This window comes from Drosophila erecta, unplaced genomic scaffold (genome assembly GCF_003286155.1).
Source record: "Drosophila erecta strain 14021-0224.00,06,07 unplaced genomic scaffold, DereRS2 tig00000000-arrow-pilon, whole genome shotgun sequence".
In the NCBI taxonomy this organism is placed as follows: domain Eukaryota; kingdom Metazoa; phylum Arthropoda; class Insecta; order Diptera; family Drosophilidae; genus Drosophila; species Drosophila erecta.
In genome coordinates, this window is record NW_020825194.1 from 840,678 (window position 1) to 861,394 (window position 20,717).

The following is a 20,717-nucleotide window of genomic DNA, read 5'->3' on the forward strand; positions in this document are numbered from 1 at the left end:
TTTTGAGATTCCTGTACCGTGTGTTATAGCTATACCCTGCACCAGGTGCGAACAGCGTTGATTGGGCCAGCGCACTCAGCGCTCCCAAAATTGGCAATACAAATGTGTTGCGTTAGTAAAGGAATTCTTGTCTAAGCATCACTAATCAACAAAAATACTTCCACAAATTAAGCTGACATATTTCAATTGGGGCAAGCAAGTGCATCGATTGGTTTGCGCCCAGGGTATCTGATAGTCGGCGGCCTGGCCCAAAGCTGACAGCTCCTTGTTCCGCCGATGCTGGCAGCTCAGAGACGTCGCTGTCTGTTTACGAGAGTTTTATTTCGCATGCCACGCCAAACGGCGAACGGCGAACGGCAACTGCATGCGGCACAAAGCCTGACAATGCTGGATGCGGATGGCTGGGACTCTGCTGCTCAGCCTCTGACTTTGGCGCTGACTTTGGACTCAGGTTCAACATCCAACGGACAACATCCAACGGCCAACAGCCCACATCCCGCATCCCACATCGCACATTCAGCCTCGGATTTAGCCATGGAATCGGCTTGGCTTGGAGTTTTGGCCCTAGCTGCGATATGAGTTGTGGGTACTGGTACATCATCGTCATCGTCACATAGCGGCACTTCCATTTCTGTTTTTCCACCGCTTTTCCTGCTATTTTTTGCGGCATGTTCGGGCTCTGCTTTTTTCTGGGTTGCTGCCACTGCTGAATGTTTTTTGTTTGTTTTCGTTGGTCTGTCGACGGTTGTCGCATCTTTCCGGCACATATTTTTTTTGGCATTCTCTTTGAGCATGACTCCCTTTGCCGTGCTAATTCCAAGCTCTGGGCCATGCTATCGATGCATCTGGGCGTTCTGCTCCCGCCAAGCCGGTGAAATACTGCACGTGCAACTATTCAGATGCTCAGATGCTCAGATGTTCGGATGCTCGGATGTTCAAACTGTTCAACTTGTCTCGCGCTTTTCCGGCGAGAGCTACGACTTCCGCCGCAGAGGCATCACTTGCATTTTCCGCTATCGCAATCGCACGACGTCTGTGCAAATGCTGGATATCATTGTTTGCCTCGCAAATATTTCTGCGCTTATCCTACGGTGAATGGAAGCCAAGAACTAGATGGCTAGTGTGCACTTCGAAAAATCGTTCTAGGTAGAACCATAAAAGCTGTTCCATTACTTAAGATTTAGAACTAGTTCTAGAAAGGGCTCTAAATTTATGTGTATAACTTCTTCGCCAGGTTTCTGTTCACATTTTTTCTAATCCTGCCAGGGAATTGACATTTCTTCCAGGTGTACAGGTCTGCGCTCACCTTGAATTTCTTTGGCGCTTTGTTCGCTAACCCATTCAAACGCTTGGCAAACAAACGGCGAAGCCAACTGACAGCGACACAGGGCGCAAAGAAGCCGGAGCTTCGGGGTTCCAGGGACTCAAGGGGTTCCCGGGAATTGGACGTCGGATGGCGGATGGCGGACGTCGGACCACCAGGTGAGTGAGTTATCTGATGGCCGTCAAGCCGGACCGCCTGCCATCCAGCATCCACCTTCCATCACCCACCACCCACCATACTGCTGGCCACCCGCTGATGTCTGTCCGTTCTGTATTTGCGTTTAAAGTTTTTTTGATTGAATTGTTGCAAATTGTTTGCAAATCTATTTCGCCGTTCTCCCTCCGGATTGAACAATTGCTTTTTGTCTTTTTGAAAGCGGAGCGCTGCGGAGATGGGGATTGAGCGGGGGCCTTGTGGCCACGCAGATACTCGTACTCAGATACTCAGATATTCAGATATAGCCGCAAAGTCTCGACTTGACACTGAGTTATGGTTCTGACAGCTGCGAAAGGCAACGAACGGCCAGTTTTGGTCTGGCTTTCGAGTTTTCGAATTTTTGTTTGCTGTTTTCTGTTTCTTTCAAGGGGCTCTTTGTTAATCCTATTATCCAACCGTAGCGCAACTTCAGCAACAGATAAAGTAATTACCCCGGCTGCCCCAAAAAATGCCAAATAAAAAGGGCAACGCCGGAAAAGTGTTTCGCTGAGCTGGCAAAAAGGTAAAACATTCGGGGCTTTTGGGCCTAACCTTTTGCTTCTTATTAATTACGTCATTTAATACGCCTGAAAGCGGGAGTATTGTGAATTTTAAATTTCGCTTATGCTTTCTCCACACAGAAAACAGTGTTGTGCTGCTTATAATGACAATATTGAATTACTTTTAAGGTGTTAGCACCGAAGTTTGTATCTCTTCCAACTCGAAGAGAAAATCATTTATTTCCGTGCTTTAAAACATAATCCATTAGTTCGGAGTATCTCAACCGTTATTAAACATTTGCCATGGAAATGCAGCCATTTTCATTCCAACTTCATGGGTCAAATCAACGGCCTGGCCTTGCAAAATGGCCCAAATTACCGTCAATAACTGCTAACCTGGCCGACGTTAAGTTTAAGCACACACAGATACTGGGACAGCCAGATAGCCAGATAGCCAGCTGCATGGATACAGGTGTGGGTGCTGAAATCTAGACGCCGGCATTTATTTAGCCATTAAACACGCTTCATGGGCTTTGCTTATTTTCATTTTCATTATCAATTTGAGCGAGCTCTGTCCGGTTTCCTCTGCGGAACGAAATGGCGGGGACTGTAAAAAAGCTTTTAACTTAATTATGTTGGCCATAAACTGCAGGTTTATTTCGGCCAGCAATGACGCGAGCAGCGGACTCTAATTAAATGTCGCTCGGGGGCCTGGCCAACTTCTGGACCGGGCTTAGCTCTAGAGTTTAGGTGCCCGATACGTATATGGTAATTTCGAATTGCTGGCTTCGAGTGTTTGCTCGTGAAGCACTCGAACTAACCATTTTCCATTTCGGCCTGTCATTGTGGCCGGTGTGAAGTGAACTGAACGGAACTCAACTGAACCGAACTGAACTGAACTGGAGTGAAGTGTGTGCGGCGCGGAATGATTTACATAAATTCTCCAATGGCACCCTGTATTGACAGAATCAAGCGCTGGACAAACAATGCCCACACACTCCGCTCGCAACGGCTTAACCGTTAAGAAATAATTATATAACCTTATCCAGCAATAACAAGCTTATGCCATTTTGGCCGCCCCAAGTGCCAAGAAGTGCCGCTCTGCTTGGGAGCACTCGAGAAGTGGCCCAGTCTGCTGGTCCGACTTGGCCAAATGTCATTAGCATGGTAAGCGTGATAAATGGCCCGCAGACTCAGGGATTTCTGGTCTATATGCGCACGTAGAGCTCTGTTCCAGTCTGGGCATGAAGTCGTCAAATCATTTGTCACAGTTTTGCCAGCCTTTAAGTGACTGGGCTCCAGGGTCTCCGGGGCAGAGGTTTTGTCTCGCTTTCGGCGGGTTCAACTCCATTTTGCAGACTTTTGTCTCGGGAACTTTAAGGTCTCTTGGAATTTGTGCCAAGCTTTACCGAGGCATTTTTAGGGAACAAAAATATTTTTTGGAACAATAAGCTTAGAATTTATGGTTTCTTGATTTTAAATCCACTTAGTTTTCTAATGCCCACTAATGGTTTACATTTACTCTGTTTTCCCTTCATTACTATGGGAACCTTTACTCAAGCTTTATTTCACATATTGTAACATTTTATGGTTACATTGCTACCTAAAAGAGTAATTGTTTTCACATTTTAGCAGCCAATTTAAATGTGTCTTTGACATTATTGTGGTAACGCTGTAAAGCAGCTTTTGATTTGTATTTTTTTTTAATCAAATTAGCATGAGCTACATACGCACCTAAGCAGAATAAAAACTACAGGCAAAAATGTAACAATTGATAAATCTCTTTGTAATTCAGTCAGTAATTCGGTCAAATTTATTTAAAGCGAATTTCATTCATGACATTGTGGTCGTTTATTTGCGGGTGTATCTATACGATTTTGTTTGTTTTCCGCTTGTCGACTTAAATTTAATCCGCAAGATAACGCATTCCGAATAATCACTCATACGCAACGTTCGACGCAGCTCATGTCGTGGCCATGAAATATCGATTGCGCACCCATACACATTTTGCAGCATTGGCTGGCTGGGCGCCAGAATAAATACTCAGGAAAAACAGGTCGGCCCAAAATCGGAAGTAAAATATACATAAGCCATATAAATCTTCTGTATGTATCTGCTCCAAAAATTTGTGTGCAATCATTAAAGTGATCCTCATGCCACATCTTGTGTACACCCCACTCAGCAGCTCTGTCATTATTGGTGGATTGCAGTGGTTTGGTGGCCTTAAGTGCGTGCGCTTAGTGCCATCGGCAGCCGTCAAAATCAACACGGCCAAAACGACAACGTCGCCGTGGCAACTTGACAGCCAGTCTGCCCGAGTTGCTTTTGGCCACACTCCTTGGCCGGAGTCTTTAGTCGTGTAAATAAAATTACGTTTTGAGGCTGGCGGCCACACGCATTTTTTCCGCTGCCGTTTTTGCATATCAGGCCATCGTCATCGCGGCTCTTTGAGTTTTCATTCATGGCTGGGCTTTCGACGTTGTTTGTGGTGGCTTTTTTCTGGGTTTTCGGAATTTGTCGGCGGCGAGTCTTTTATCAATCATGTGGTGAGTCGAGGTGACTCGCCCCGACCCGCCAATAATGACAAGCGATAAGTTGTGCCAGCTATTATAAGTACTTGCTCCGGCTCTGTCCACTTTTTAGACTCATTAATGGCGACCCCCGCGGGCAGAAATAGCCACTGCCCGCTTGCCCATTTGGCCATGTGGCACTTGGCCACTTGACCACTTGGCCGTTGTCAAATTGTTGCCACGCCCTCAAATGCTAGGGCCGCTGGCACTCGGCTGGGATCTTGTAAAATTATTATAAATCTCCCCTGATGAGCTGTGATTATTAGCGTTTTACGTGCTCCAATTCTTGCACATGCCATGCACCATGCACCATGCCCCATGCACCACACGCCACAAGCTGCCAGTGTCATTAGTCAGTTCCCGGAATGGCTAAACTAGTCTGTCGTCGTGGCTAAGTTCCCGATTCCCTAGCACCGATCCCCGACTCCGTGCCGCCGGTCGATCAATCAGGCAGCAGGCTGCAACAACTTAAAGCCCGTGGGCGATTCACGCTCAACTGGTCCAATTACCTGGCACACACCGCACACCCAACATATATGTATGTTGGCATGTGTGTAGACGAGTACACACACCGCCCGACTTTACGGCATCTGCATAATTAACTGGCGGCCCTTTAAGTCGCTGCTAATTATGTCGCAGACCTCACAGGCACATCGCATCGCAGATGACAAGAATTTGCATTGAATATGATCGGGCATCATGTTGTAGTGGAACCTTATCTCGGTGAACATCGGGCGATTACCTTGAATTGTGCATGGAGCACAACCTTCAGCTTTGTTCTTTTCGGGATGGATGTCTATGAAGGTCTACGAACGTAATTGATTTAATGCAGTTTATTGGGATTGCAGACAGAGTTTTATGTTTATAGGGCATCAATTGGTATTTTAATCGATTCGATATTGCTGTAGAAAACCATACATTTAATTGTTGAAACTAGAGAGTTTTCAAGGCAATTTGGTGCTCGGCAAATGGCTTTTCTGATTTATACACAATCGAAACCATCTCGATGTCATCGAGCTATTTTATGGCATTTTAACAATATTTCCCCGAACATTCATAACTGATTTATGCCCTCGATTTCGTTCTTGGAATCCGAAACGGACTCGGAATATTTTTCAATTAAAAGCCAGAGAGGCAAATACAAATACAAATACAAATATGCTGGCTGGGAGTTTCCTTTTTCATGGGGGCTGCATGGGGACAAGATTTTGCAAAGGTTTGCTGAAACCGAAGAGCAGAAATCCAGGCCAACCATACGGCGGAGAGGAATCACAACAATTTATTTGATTTGCCCGCACAATGATGCCAACTATGAGATGGCGTGCGAAATCAGCACAATTTTTCCCAGCCAAGCTGAGTGGAGAATGGCAAACGGAGACAAAGGGATCCGTCGCCTGGCGACCCATTTAATTTGGCAAACGTGCGCAGTTTTAAGCCAAAGAGATGGAAAGGCGCTGCAAAACAGCAGGCATCTGTGGCGATGGACGTGTGAATGATGACACTTTGCATGTTTGCCAAGTCACAAGGCCCTGCACTAAATATTGATGAGGATGGGGCACTGGCTTGGCACCCCTTAAAATCCGAGGCACGTGCAAAGTATGCAACACTTTTGTGGCCACAAAACGCTCTTCAGCACGAGGATGGCGATGATGATGCTGACGATGTTGTGGGGGTGAAAGCGAAAGAGTTGGCCATGTTTACCAGCAGGGAAAAGCAAAAAAAAAAAGGAGCTCTAGAGCTGTGGAGCTGTGGAGCTGACTTACCTTGATCTCGTGTATAAACTCGGTTTCATCCAGCAAATTAATGCGCACGGACATAATCCGTGATGGGCGACAGAGGCAGTTCATGTTTGCTTAGCCGTGCTTTGGCCCGCTGACAAGATTAAGTATACGCCGCGATGTCACCGAGAGAGTGAAGCATTTTCTGCAATGGAAAAGATAGAAAGTGGTTATTAATATCGTGCAGGTAATTAGCAGGTAGCTGGCAATTAGTGGGAATGCAACTGCAACGGGCAAACTGGTTTGCTCTGTGGGTATGTAAACATTGTCGCAACAATCTCCGGCATTTGAGCCAAGTTAAAGCCACTAGGCCTTGTTTTAATAACTCTTTTGGCTTCGCCGTTTATCTGCCTGCCAGATCAGCGGCAAAAGCAACTTTAACTTCAACACCAACAGCAACACCAACAGCAACAGCAACTTCAACATCAACAGCAACATCAACATCATCATCAGCGGCAATGACAGTCCAACTGTCAGCGGTTGCCGCTCCCTAGTTGGGCATTATCATTATAATTTTATAATTGCGGTTGTTTGCCAGCGATAAGTTTAATATGCATGAAGTGGAAGAAGCAGAGAAGAATCACCTACGGCCAACAGACAGCGGCAGCACCAACAAAGTCACTTAAGCGGATTAGTTAAAGGGCTTTCTGCTCCAGTGTGTGTTTGTGTGTGTATGTTGGCCAAAAGCAGATTATGTCATTAGAGCCATGGGGGCATGGGGGACCCCGGAGGCGGGAGACGGAGCACGAGAGGAGGAAGCGCCGGGCTTTGGGCGCCAACATAGCGGTGGAGAAGGCGAGAGCCCCCACAAGAAGAAATGCGGCTGATAAAGCGCGAAACCTAAGCACACTTAAGTACAGTGGACAACTGCATGTGACGCCTGGCAAGGCAATGACTAACATGTTAAGATTGTGTTCCTGCTCAAAACCAAATAGCACAAACGGACTAGTCCAAAGACCAACGTTTCAATCGTTGAGCCCATCAAATCAGTTTGAGCCCCAAACAAATTAAGCCACGGCACAGTGTCTGCCGTATTCCGTATTCCGTATACCGTATTCCGTGTTCCACGAGCTGATATCTCTCGGCAACTTCACACAACATTCGCCGACAGTCGGAGATAGAAAAAGAGTTCGCCTTTTGTGCCGGCTGCAACTACAAAATAATTAATGTGCACTCGCATAATGAAAGGCGCCGAGCGCAAAAGCCAAAGGAGCAGCTGAAAAACATGCCAACTTTTCGCACATTTCACATGGCCAGACCTCAAGTCTGTTGTTTTGCATACACGGATAGAAAGATAGCGTGCGTAAATAGTATCGCAGAGATATGCATTTTAGGCATCTGCCGCAGAAAGGGATGCCTGGGCCACAGAAATGTGGGTCCTGGCTTGAAACTCACTGCGCGCCTTTACTTATTTTCGTTTTCAGGTGATATTTCTTGATATTTCGTCGAGTGTACAATGGCACAGCGCAGATAGTGGCTGCCTTCATTAGACGCTAGTAGCTGGCACATTTCCCACTGCCTGGCGCTCATTACACTAATGAAATATTATGCCTAATTAATGGAAAGTCGGCTGCCAAGTTGACTGACATCTGTCATACATCTGTCTTTAACTTGGTCACTCTGTCAACGCAGCAGCAGCAGCAGAATGAGCAGCAGCAACATCAATTAAAATGCATATATTTCTCTGAATGACAGCCACTATGAATGGAATGGAAAATGGAGAATGCAGAATGGAGAATGCACTGCATGTAATTTTAATTGCAGCCAAACGCAGGCAACAACAAGTTCATTCAACTTGCCCCAGCCGCCCCTCCTCCCCGCCAAAAAACACCCACAAGTGGCAGCGCCCCAACGCACAGCGGAAATTACAATTTACATTTATGTGCCGCACTTTTACGATGGCATTTTCCGCATTTTCCTTAAATTTAATGCTCATCTCGTTAAGCTCCCGCCTAGAAATTATGTACATTTAAATGGAAAGCAATTTGCGCGGCAATAAACTTATTCATTGCCATGTTCGGTTTCGGGGAACATCACCCTTGAAATCTTCTAAAATGCACTTCTGCATTCCACGATTCTCAGAGACGACCTCTAAAATCTTTTAATTATGCTGTATTTAAAGAGACACCAAAAGAAAGCTCTATTTTTGGGAGCCATAAATGGAATAGTGGCATGTCGCCTTCATAAAAAAATCGTTTTTTTCGGTAATAAGAAAAACCTATTCATCACAGGTATCACCATTTAATGTAGCTAGACCCAGTAACCTCTCACATCTCAGAACTCGCAGAAAAGTTGAATCGAAATGGCCATAACTTTGGAAGGGCCAACCGCAAGGCCATGTGCGAGTTGGTCCCCAAAAATCGCGCCACCGCACATACTCGTATGATAAATATGCCATTGATCGATTTTTGAGCAGCTTTTCCAAACCTTCGCCATTCCAGATGACACTGGGGAAATTTATCGCCCGGCATATTTATAGGGCCATATCTTTATGCCCGAGCCTGTGTTTACAGGACATCATCAGCATCACCATCACCATCACGGCATCAGCATGAGAATCGTTTCTTGAGCCAGCGACACCCTCATAATTTCTTTTCCCATCAAATTTATCACAGCAGCAGGGGGCGGTGGGCGTGACTTTTGGCCAAAACCCCCCGTATCTTAGACGCCCCGGCCGGAAAAACTTGGCTTGATTTGTGATAAAGTGCGTGTGGCATTCGCCAGAAACCACCCGTCCTGTTGGCTCTCATATTTATCAGACGAAACTTTGCTTTCAATTTTCCGGGGAACTTTACTACTTTCTCTACCATGGCTGGCTCTTTATTTTTCCTGCTTTTGCCTGGTATATTAATAATATTTGTGCCCGAAACTCTGCTCCTCACATCATCATAAACGTGGCTCCCTACTTGCATTCATTTCAGCGTTTCTTGGCTTGATGGACGGACGGGCGTATCAATAACTGAAAATGTCTCAAACAGCATTTTGTCATATTTCAATGGATCAGAGGACCCTTCATCCTCGATTTTCCCCAATTTTCCCCCATTTTTGCCATTTTTGCCATTTTATGTTTGCGGAAGTAACACCCAGCCAAGGCGAAAGCCAAACAAACTTTCAGCACATCCATCTGGTCGGGAAAAGTGGGGGCTTGGGTCTGATTCAGCGTCTGGTTCTCTGGCTAAACGAAATTATTTATTACCCGCCGTGCTGTGTGCGTAGAAGCTGCTGGTAATGATGATGAAAAACGTGAAAGCATCGAAGAGTGCAAATGGCAAAAAGGTGAGACTCAGGGCGGTGGCGGTGGCGGTGGCGGAGCTTTGGATTTGGATCCGTATTCGGATTCGGAAGGATTGCCCAACCTCATCAGACCAGGCCAGGACCAGGCCAGCAACTGAAGCAGTGCCAGACTTTCCGACTTTCGGGCTTTAATGATGATTAAATGCGCGCCGGGTTTCGGGCATTAGGGGGATAGACCGGTATGTATGAAAGGTATGGCACTGATTTGCTCCTTTTTTTAGTTGGTTGATTTGACTACGAAACGGGGCTTATTGGTTTCGGGGGCGTCGGGCAGTGAGATGTAAATAACTCTCAAATGAGCTGGAAAATTGAAGCCAAGGGCACAGGCATTTATTTCTCCTAGACTGCAAATGACTGAGACTTAATGGAAGGTGGGCATGCGAGGGCTTCAGGGAAATTCCATTCTGACAGTTGTTAAAGGGTTCGTCTGAGTTGCGTTCACCTCAAGACCTCCACAATGACATAATCCCGTCCAGAATTAGTTGGAAAAATACGTTTATCTCCCATTCGGAGCCAGTCGATGCTCCTCTTGAGATATGCGTGTGCAAAATTACTTAATATTTGTTCACGAGTTAGTCCCTGTTAGTCTCGTCTCGTTTTCTGACTCTGGCGCTAGTTTCTGAGAATTTGCTAGCTGGCTCATTTCTTCAGAGCCATATGCACAGCCAGAGATGCACTGGAAAAATGTGCATATCGTTTAGGAATTACGAGTGTCGAAAAATATCAATATCAAATGTATCTAGCATGTTATTCCGAGACTTCCATAGGACATCTGAGCACAAGAATAGCATAGAGTTTATTAGTGAACTGAAGTAATGTTTGATGCCATTTCTCCGTGTGCATATCTGCGCCAAAGCCACAAACGTGGCACCAAGGCAGGCAGTGGAAAGGGGCAAGTTGGCAATCCGCAGGCGGGCATAAATTTTACAGCCACCTCACACACAATTGCCACATAACATATGGTCCGAAGGGTGGAGTTGGAGGTTGGGGGCTGGGGGCTGGGGCAGCTGGGCGTGGGCCTCGGAATACCTTGAGGCATTTGCAGCAATTAACACGGTCGACGGCGTGTCTTGGCGCCCACTTTCGACGGGGGCCACAATCAGAGCCAGATTCACTGCCTCCTGGTTTCTTTCCCACTTATATTTGGCACGTAATGAGCCTGTGGAACCCAATGGGATTGTCCAAGGCATCCAGACAGGCTCTAATTGCATTGACGCTCGTGCCCCGCATGACATACCCATGCCTCATGCGAGTTTACTGATTGAGTTGCAAGTTAATTATGCCTCTCGCTGGCATTTCGATGATTTCAATGATTTGTAGCGGTTCGCGGGCAAATATTTCGCTGCAGTCTTGTCCCTGCTAACGTCACGTATCCGCAATGTGTTTCTTACTTTTTTTTTTCTGGCCGAGTCCTGGCTGTCGAGTGCAATGACACACAAGTTTTTGCACCGTGTGCTGCATGAGTATTTATTTACAGTTGCCGACAACGACAACGACAGCTGCCTCCAATGAATCAGCGTGTGTCGCCGTGTGTGCGTTAATATTTAAGCGGTTGCATGGGAACTTGTTAACACCATCCATCCAACCAACCAGCCAGCCAGCCCACTATCCAGACCCAGAATCCAGACCCAGAATCCAGGCCCTGAATCCAAGACCAGACGGTACCGAAGCCAAAGCCAGAGCCAAAGCCCAGACGAGCGCCCAGGGAGCGGGTTCAGCGAGGGGCTCCCCAAAGGGGGGCGCCCAAAAGGGCTAAAAGGAGGGGCAGGTGGCTTAAATGCAGAGGAGGGGCAGGAAGCTGCACGGCTACGTGAGTGATTGTCAAGTGCTTGACGCTGCAGACAAATGAAATTCGCTTAAAGTGCGCCACAACCGCAGTTGCAGGCGCAGTCACAGTTGCAGTTGCACTTGGATATGCCGGCTAGAGTTCAGACTGAAGGTAAGGCCATACACTAAAACAAACATTGCAGCTTTGGCAAAACTTAATTAATAACTCTCAAAAACCATTTAAGTGCGGAAAGCTCTAGAGCTGTAGCTCTACAAGAGCTCAGCCCTTTTGAAAGATACTTTGTAAATGTATCTGTATCTCAGCATTATACTTATTTTTCCGAGTGCCTTTGCAGCTGATGCTGGAGCCGCGTCTGTTCCGTAGGACAACTTGACTGGCTGTCTGCGAGGGGGCGTGCCCCAAGCAAAGTTGAGGCATGTTCCTGCATACCCAGCAGTGCTTGCATGCGAGATGTATGCGGTTGGGTAAATACTTGATTACAAACAGAGCAGCGCGGAGTGGACATACCCTCCAGTTTAGAGGGTATGCCAGTGCTGTTGGCCATCATGCTCCGTGCGGTGGTTGCCGAAGGTAACGTCATCATTGCACACCCTCATTCCAGCTGGCACTTGTGTATTTTCTTTTATGCAGCATATACATATACTTGTATATAAGTAAAGAAGAGGAATACATTTTCCCGCTTTTCTTGTTCTTTAATGAAGGATGGGCGATGGGCTGGCTGCGAAACTGTAAAATAGAAAATAGAATCAACCCATTCGTCATGTGGTGGAAAATGCATTTTATTTTCCATGCGGCCTGGCAGATGCGTGAAAATTGCTTTATTTTTAATGACTGCCATCCAGAGGCGAGTAAATGGGACAGTTGCATTTGCATACCTCCGGGATACAATGGAATCCCAGGCATCTCTGGTGAGCGCATGGGGGTGTTTCCCTGACTTCACCTGGAGTTCCCTGCATGTCATTAACTTTATGAGTGCTTAAATGCTGCAGACTGCAGACTGCAGCTCAAGGTAACGGAAACGGCAATTGCAGTTATGAGGCCAAGCTCCTGGGTAAATTACCAAGATTATTCCGCGCTGAAGACGCCCACTCACTGGTTATTCCCAGCCCATCTCCACCTTCGATTTACTGGTGGCAGCAATTCTCCAAAGTGATTCGCTTGCTGCCGAACAATAAACCAGGCCAACATAAATTTTCCTACGCACCGAAATAGAAATGCAAAGAGCCTGGATGGGGGATAGTATGGTATATGGGTCCTGCTTTTCCGCCCAGATCTTCAGATCCACTGCCACCTTCGGCACACGTGTTACAAATTTTATATGAGCAAACAATTTCTGGGGGCAGCCGAGGGGTCGAAGAGCAGAGCGGAGGAAAAGCGGAAATGGGCGGTGGGAATATAATATAAGCGCCACAGCAGATAAAGGAAAATACCCACTGAGGAGTCAGCTGGCTGAAAGGCATTTTTATATATGCGCACAGGAAGAATGTCGTAAAAAAGTTTTACGATCAAACATTGCACTTTATGTGCTTTTATGTAAAATTACCGTACAACATTGGCAACATTGTCAGCTGAGCTGTAAAAGTAGCAGGAATAGCAGCAATAGAACCGCCCGAGGAGCCGGATCCGAGGAACTGGAGCGCCCATGAGTCCCCAATCCACCAGGCAATCAGGCAAAGTTGCCTTGTGGCCGGGGTAAATCCAATTTACTTATTTGAGCGACTGCTCCTCCGTCGCGACACCACCTGCTACCTTTCTTCCGCCATCCGCCATCCGCCTTCCGCTGAAGTTGCAGCGATCTGCCCACTTCGGGACATAAGTTATGGCTCCAATTAGCCGCCGCGTTTTAATTGATGCCTAACCACCAAACACCCCCTTTTGTCCCGTTTTATGGCCACCAAACGGGCACTTCATCTTGCATCTCGAATTCGGCCTGCATTTATGGCCCACAGCAAAAGGGCTTTCGGCTTTCTGTCATATCAGCGTCTTTGCAGGCGGTCAAGACGGGTCATAAAATTGATGCCAAGAGTGGGGGGATGGCGGAAAAGGTCCCAGAGCCATTAGCACACATTTATGCAATGCCATAAAGCACGCTTTGACCAAATCAAAAGTGTCAAATGGCAGAGCTCATTTGCACACTAATAAGAATTTTATTTAAATTCTCTGCCAGAAGAGTACGGTTCGATGTGATGGCACAACAGGTTTTGTTCCATTCGATTGACCCATTTATTTGGGTCGGTATATTCTCGGATGAATCTCAGCCAAGTAGAGAAAGGGAGTCGGAGAAAGGGGCCAGTTCACTGAACCACTCACACAAAACTTAAATGCGGGTCAGAAATGGTGAGGTGAATCAATTTGCATAACTTATAGAGTGAAAAACGAGTTGGTTAACTTTCATTCGCATAATCGTAGCAATTAGGCAATTCGATGAGATTACACTCTCGTGGAATTCGACACTTCTTCATTTGTGATATTAGCCTACTAAATGGTTGCTGTTTAACTCAATAGTCTGAGACATAGCCATATTTTACTGGTTGACCACTGAAGATACTCCTAGTAAATCACCCAAAAGCCCAAGTGATAATCAAACCCCAAACTTAGGGTACTTTTTAATTGGTCAGCTGGACATGTCAGCTGTCCAGAAACCATAAACAAGAGGAGCTGCATTCGCAGGGCGGTGGTGCAGTCGGCAACCTCAGATTGATGACAGTCGATAAGAGTCGCGGACAGTTCGAGTGAAGCCATCATAAAAACAGATCCCTTTATGGCATTCTGCGATATAAACGTAATCAACAAATTGGACGACGGCAAACAGGGGCAAACACAGTTAGTGAAAAACGGCGGTCAATGGCACGCCAAACTGAAAATGCCTTTGGGAAAAACGGGTCAGCAGACATTTCAGTTTAGGCCGTCGTCGAAGCCGACATTTAGCCAGTGAAAAATGTCCCTCGTTAATGTATTTAATTGCGGCAAATGGGTAAAGTAGAGCAAGTGCCGAAGGATGGCCAAATATTTACAGTCGGCTGGGTTTCGTTTCGTTTTGGTTACGGATTTCGGTTTCTGGTTTCGTAGCTTCAGCTCTACAGCCATAATGAGCCCAGATCTGTGGATCTGGGTGCTTGGGGCCTGGGGCATGGGGCCTGGGGATTTCGGTTCCTGGTTTCCAGACCCCCGACTCCCTCCGTACGACTCAATTACAATTTGCATGACGGTTGTTTGCGACACTCAAGTTGCTGGGCCCTTCCGTATTTTGCCCGCCATGTGTTTGAGTTAAGCGTTCGTTTTGCGGTTTATTTAATACACTTTGCCGTGTGCTGCACTTGAACACGGAAACGCAGAGTGAAGCCAGAGGAAAGCAAATTGATTGACACACTGAAATCTGAAATCTGAGTGCTCAACCGATGGCAAAGCTTCTTCCCGAGTGTAAATAATCGCATGCCTTCGTGCTGTGCGGTTTATGCGTTTTACTTAATTACCTATTTGAAATTTTAATGCCCTTTGATGTGGCTTGGGATGCGGACTGGGCGGGAAATGGATGTGGAATTGGTGACTGGCGTTTTCCCTTCGATTTTCCAGCCTTTTGATGTGGGAGACACTCCGACGTCTGACACTCGTTTCCTGCCCATGCCGTTCCTATTTTCCGATTCCGATTCTCTGTGTCGCGTGTAGATAAACTCATTCCAGCCGCATAAATCAAAATGCAATTTGTTCTGGGCCAAAAAGGGCAAAAGCTAATAACTAAACAAACTGCGGGCCGGTAAATCAACGAGTCTCACGATAAAGCCGAAGACATTGCCTTTTTATGCCGCTGCCAATGATGTTTCTCGCATGATTATGATGTAGCATAGTTGTTCCCGGTTATTGCGGATGGTGCTGGCCATTTCTCGGGGCTCAATAGAGGCCCTCTTTCTTGTAGGTAGACCAGCGGCGTGTTGCCCGTAATTTATTGGCTGACAAAACAAATTCATTATGAAATGATAAGCCCATGAAAATTGTCATGTTTAGCACGATGATCATGAAGATGATGATGATGATGATGATGATGATGGTGAGGCGGCGGCATCGCAAAGAAGTCAGCAGATACTGGCAACTTGCGGCATGACAAGACATTGGACAAGATCAAGAGTTTGAGTATGGGAGCTGATTTAATAATTCTAGTTTTGCACAGGAAATCAGCTAAGCTTCCTTACTAAAACTATGTACATATGCTGATTTATGAAGATTAAAACTGATTTATGGTTGATATATTTCCATTTAACTTATTTGGAGCATAGCCACGGCTGAGGCAGAGTTCTAGATGAATGCGCATCTGCAGCTTCTGCTGGAGGAGCGAGTTATTACCCAACACATCAGGCTGGCACATCCTCAAGAAGCCCGTCAGCCGAAGCCCAGCTGAAACTGCTGGCGGTGACAGTAAGCAGTAACCAGTAACTGGCAACTGGTAACTGGTAAGTGGTAAGTGGTAACTGGTAAATAGTAACCGTGAGCAGTCGGCAGTAACAGTTACGCCACTCTGCCGTCCCGCCAATGTCAATGCCATTTCTATTGGAAGTGGAGGGGGCTACCCTTGCTCCTGGCCAAACTTCACCTTCATCTGCAGCAACAGCTCATAAAATGCCGGAATGACATGAAGCTGACAGGTAGTAGATTTTCAGCCTCAGCTCGCTGATTGCGGTTACCACAGCTGCTCATCATCAGTTGGAAGTTGGATGCTGGATGCTGGATGTTGGATGTTGGATGTTGGGTTCTTGCGGGCATTACAAGGCTTTAATAGACAAGCGCAGCGCAGAGCTGAATAAGATTAATGAAGCCGTTTAAAACGCTTCGGTTGTTTATCATCGTGCGGCATCCCTGAGCTTATACAGCTTCCATCGCTTCCATAGCTCCCATAGCTTCCACTGTGAGCTTCCCCAGATTTTTCCTGGCCGCTGTGCCTAATGTGCCGGGCGTCCTCCCCGCCATTCGCCCCATTCGCCGGCCGGCCATTAGCCATTAGGCAGAGATGCCGACAGGGCTGCAATCGCGGTTGGTCGGGGCAACAGGCTGATAGCCGGTCACAGCCTTATTAAGTCGCCATAAACCATAAGCTCACGTTTGCCACGGCCCCAGCGAAGCACAGAAATGTGTAAAGATACACTGGGACAAATATCAAGCCGAATTGTGTCTATCGAATCGGTCAGCTAAAATAATTCTGCCTAATTATGCTTGCAAATGGCAATCTTCAACTTGAAGTCACATTAGGCTACTATTTAGATAGCCGACACTAGCCCATTTCTCGCAGTGCAGGAGAAAAGTAACTTTTAATAAAGCCAACATCTGAGCCTACTACTACTTAGACTCGCTCTGATGCTGATAAATGGCCGTGGGCGTGACCCAGCCAGTCCTTGATTAGCCCGACATGACCCAAAAAGAAGGATGGCGGCTGCTCCACGACTCCAGGTTCAAATCGAAATGACACTACAGTCGCTGCAATTAAACCGCAGCCATGGCCATCCGGCGGACAGTGTCACCGATTTCATGGGTTCCTCTTTTTTTGGCTTTTTCTTTGGTTCGCCTGATGAGGCGTGCAGCATTTTGATGGGCGAACACGTAAGGCCTGACAATTCCCAGCTCCATAGCTCCATGGACTGAATGGCAGCCAGGCGGAGTGGGCTGGGAAGGCAGTCCACATACATTTTATTGGTCCTAGAGATCTTTTCGGCTTCGGAACGATAACAAGTTTTGATTTGTTCGCCAAGGCAGCCGAAACGGGTTATGATTGACTGGCTGTCGGACAGGCGACATTGGCAGGCGGATAAGCCGCAATCCCCATCTGGAAATGGGGATTTTTCAAGTGTGCCTCGGCTGCCACGGCAGGCCAACATAGTTTGTTATAAAATTAATGACCCTCATTTTGTATTCAAGTGTTATCGAAATGATTGCCAGTGCACGTAGACAGACGGCCTATGGACGAAAATATGGGTTTGGCTTGGCCTGCTCTGCGGATTGCCAACAATAAATACGCAAATATTTGTACTGGAAATGGATTTCTTGGCAGCCAATTAAAGTCTGGATTTTGAGGGGCTCATTAAAAATATTTCCAAGTACCACACGTCAATGATAGTGTGTGTACACATTGTGAGTGCTGGCAGTAAAGTGTAGAAGCCAATAAAATGCGGAGTACTCATAGAAAATAAGTAACTTCGCTAGAGGATTATGATTACCTCACTTATGCGGCAATGCGAACTCTTTGGAATTGTAAAGGTCTACGTTTTATAGGTGAAGATTTACTGCTGGCAATCACGACTGATGGACGCGAAATTAGTTAGCCCTGGAGAAAGCCGAAAGCCCACCTTGCACCCCAAGGTCACCCTTAATTCCTTCATTTCCCACGTACCACGAGGCGTATGAGCACTGGCTAACAACTGTTTCGACACCTCATTTCACTGCTGCCACAGCCACAGCCAGAGCCACAGCCACATGTTGCATGCTCCTCTCGGTTTTCCGAGGCGTTGCCTCATGTAATTTGCTAGCCAGATAAATATCTGCAGCTTATCACGATGTCTTAAACATTAAACTGCCGCCTGGATGGCCGACTTGAGGAACACCTACTCCACCGCCGACTTCTCGTATTCTGCAGCTGTTGATGGGAATAATTTATGTGAAGGTTAGTTGCGGGCTCACACGAAGCAGGTTGCCCCACTGAATGGGAGGTGTTCGCCAGATATACTCGTATACATATAAAAGAGTGCAGCCAAAGCTATAGAGATCCAATCCAGCTGGGGACTTACTTTCACAAGTCAGCACGTGAGCATGGCTGCAGCTAACGGGCGCACATTGTGCGGCTGCCTGACCTCATTTGTGGGCGCAATTTGCTTGGAAAATCCGTGAAAATCTGTAAAAATCTGTAAAAAACTGTGGCAAGCGAGCTGGCCGAAGTGGTGCATTCATTAACAACAAATTGTGCCCGAAATTCGCCTTAAATAACATTTTATGTTCGCGCACTGGCCGCGATACCGCTGGCCGGCAAACGCCTGCCCGCATTTTCATTGCTTTATCTGTTTTTCATCTCGAGCCGGTCAAGTTGGCAATTTGGCAAAGCGTGAAATGTACAGACACAGGCACAGACCGCAAAAAGCCGTATCTTTTGCTGCGGCAACAATAGCCGAATCTGGGGCTAAAAAACAAAAAAACCCCACCACAATGGATTGGGAGTAGGTGCCGTGGAAGCGGCACGCTGGTTGCATGATCATAAATCTGCAGGCATACAATAAATGCAGTGATCTCTGCAGCTCCCCCGTTTCCGCAATACCCATTATGCCCGTCATACCCCTCTTTCCACTGGCTCTATTGGTGCCGAGACTTTGCACTAGAAATGTCAGCATGGCACGGCATCCATACCCTGTAATTGGGCTGGGAGTTGACGGGAGTTGATTAATCTGTGTAATTAGAGCAGTAACCATGTACTGCAAGTGGCCATTTGTGTTGATAAAGAAAACCACAGATGATTTTCAGCACGATATTATTGTGCTCGAAATCGCACATCACTTTTTTAATTGTAATGATTGTCATTTGTACTTTTTGTGATATTATTTTCTTAATGCCACTACAAGGTTAATGCAAATTTAGGTTGAGCGGTTTTCCCATGAAGTATCCCAAATATCCTACTGTTGGGATAAAAACCGAAACATACTGAGCAATCCACCGAATTTCAGTGGTTTTCTTTTGGCTGTGATTCATGTGCTTCGCCGCTGGGCATAAATCAAGCGGCAGAGAAGTCTGAAATGAAATGCAGCGGAACGAAATGAAATGGATTGTGCAAATGTCTGCCAAGCTGAGCCGGGCTTAGCCGGCCAGCCAGATGCTTTGGGCCACGTCCAGCCAAAAGTCTCCCGACCCAGCGGCTTAAGGGGCGTGACGTACGCACCTGTGACTCCAGTGGAGTGGGCATGGCCACCAACAGGTAGCCACGAGTATCCACCTCCAGACAGGCCCATTGGCATGCCAATGAGGCAGGCGCACGTGCTTTATGCTAATTACTTGCCGGGAATCGGGCGTGGGCTTGTCGAAGCCAGGAATCGACCCAGACGGACTCTGGGTTATTAAAACGCATTTGGCATAGCTCTCAAAACTTGTTTGTGTCATTATCGCCTTTTTTCCAAATCCAAACCAGGTCTTTTTATTTACACCTTTGGAGGTGGTTTTACATGTAGTTTAATTAATGCGTTCGCGATTAAAATGTATACATTACGAGATGTCGTGTGTGCTTTATGGCTTGTAAAGTTCGCTTGGAGGTAATTAACCGGCTGGCTGGCTGGCTGGCGGACGGACAACGCTGCGTATGCTCGATGTCGCGCTCAGTGCAAATTAACATCAAATGTCAGACGGGCTTGTTGCCGTGGCCAACTGATTAAAGTCGGATCTGCGGAGCGTTCGGTGATGTTCTGTGATGTCAGCTTATGGGTAATCATGTGTCCATGGACCCCAACTTGCGATGTTGAATTAGACATGGTCGTGGAGTTCAAGTTCAATTTTTGCGGATGGCTCCGCGCTGCTTTTAATTAAAAGTAATGCCTCGGCATTTAGACAAAATGTTTTTCCTCCGTTTTTCCTCTTTGCTTTTCCACAAGAACAAGGAAAGGGGCGGCGGCCAGTAGGACACACCCATTCTGGCCTGCCATTCTTTCACTGCGGGTCCCGCGGTTATTTATTTGATGACTTTGGCAGCTAGAGACCCGGACCCGGTCCGTCAGTGTTTTTTTCTATTCTTTTATTTTTCTGCTTTTTGGTCAAATCACAGCGGGCGTCGGGCATTGATTGTTGTTAGTGGGAAACTGGGGGAAATGCGGTAACCATGCCTGAATTATGCTCTCCGCAGCAGACGAGGCGAGTTTAATGCTCGAAATATGCAAAATCATGAGTCTGCGTTGATTTTAAATTGTATCATTAAAATGAGAACCCGCTACGAGCGGCGGCGTCGTAATGAAAACCAAACCAAACTCCACCGAAAAATCCCCTACCCAAAAACCGACTTCTGCGAGAATTTTGTGTGTTTAACATTTTTTCAGCTATTTTTTCCGGCTCGTTCATTACACATTTTGATTGAACCCTGCCCAGTTGGTAGATCAATCAATTTTTTCTTTGTTTCCTCGGCTTGCTAATAAATTGCGGTACGAACGCAGCGGGCCAAAGCCCAAAACCGAAAAATAAACAAATTAAACATTTTCTGGCCATGGTAGCAATTATGTAGCTCGCTTCTTTCCACGCTCACGCTGTTAATTCAATTTATTT

The 20,717-nt window shown here is 46.6% G+C and overlaps 1 protein-coding gene across 5 annotated transcripts in view; it reads right to left on the reverse strand.

Moving 5' to 3' along the window:
* LOC6554749 (band 4.1-like protein 4A) overlaps positions 1-6,510 on the reverse strand; it is a 48,272-nt gene extending 41,762 nt beyond the window's left edge. For all 5 annotated transcript variants that reach the window (XM_026981334.1, XM_015153628.2, XM_026981364.1 and 2 more), the window contains exon 1: positions 6,353-6,510. In XM_026981334.1, the coding sequence (XP_026837135.1) occupies positions 6,353-6,436 (84 nt within the window). In that variant the 5' untranslated portion in view covers positions 6,437-6,510. The remainder of the gene's footprint in view (positions 1-6,352) is intronic.
* Between the last annotated feature and the right edge of the window lie 14,207 nt (positions 6,511-20,717).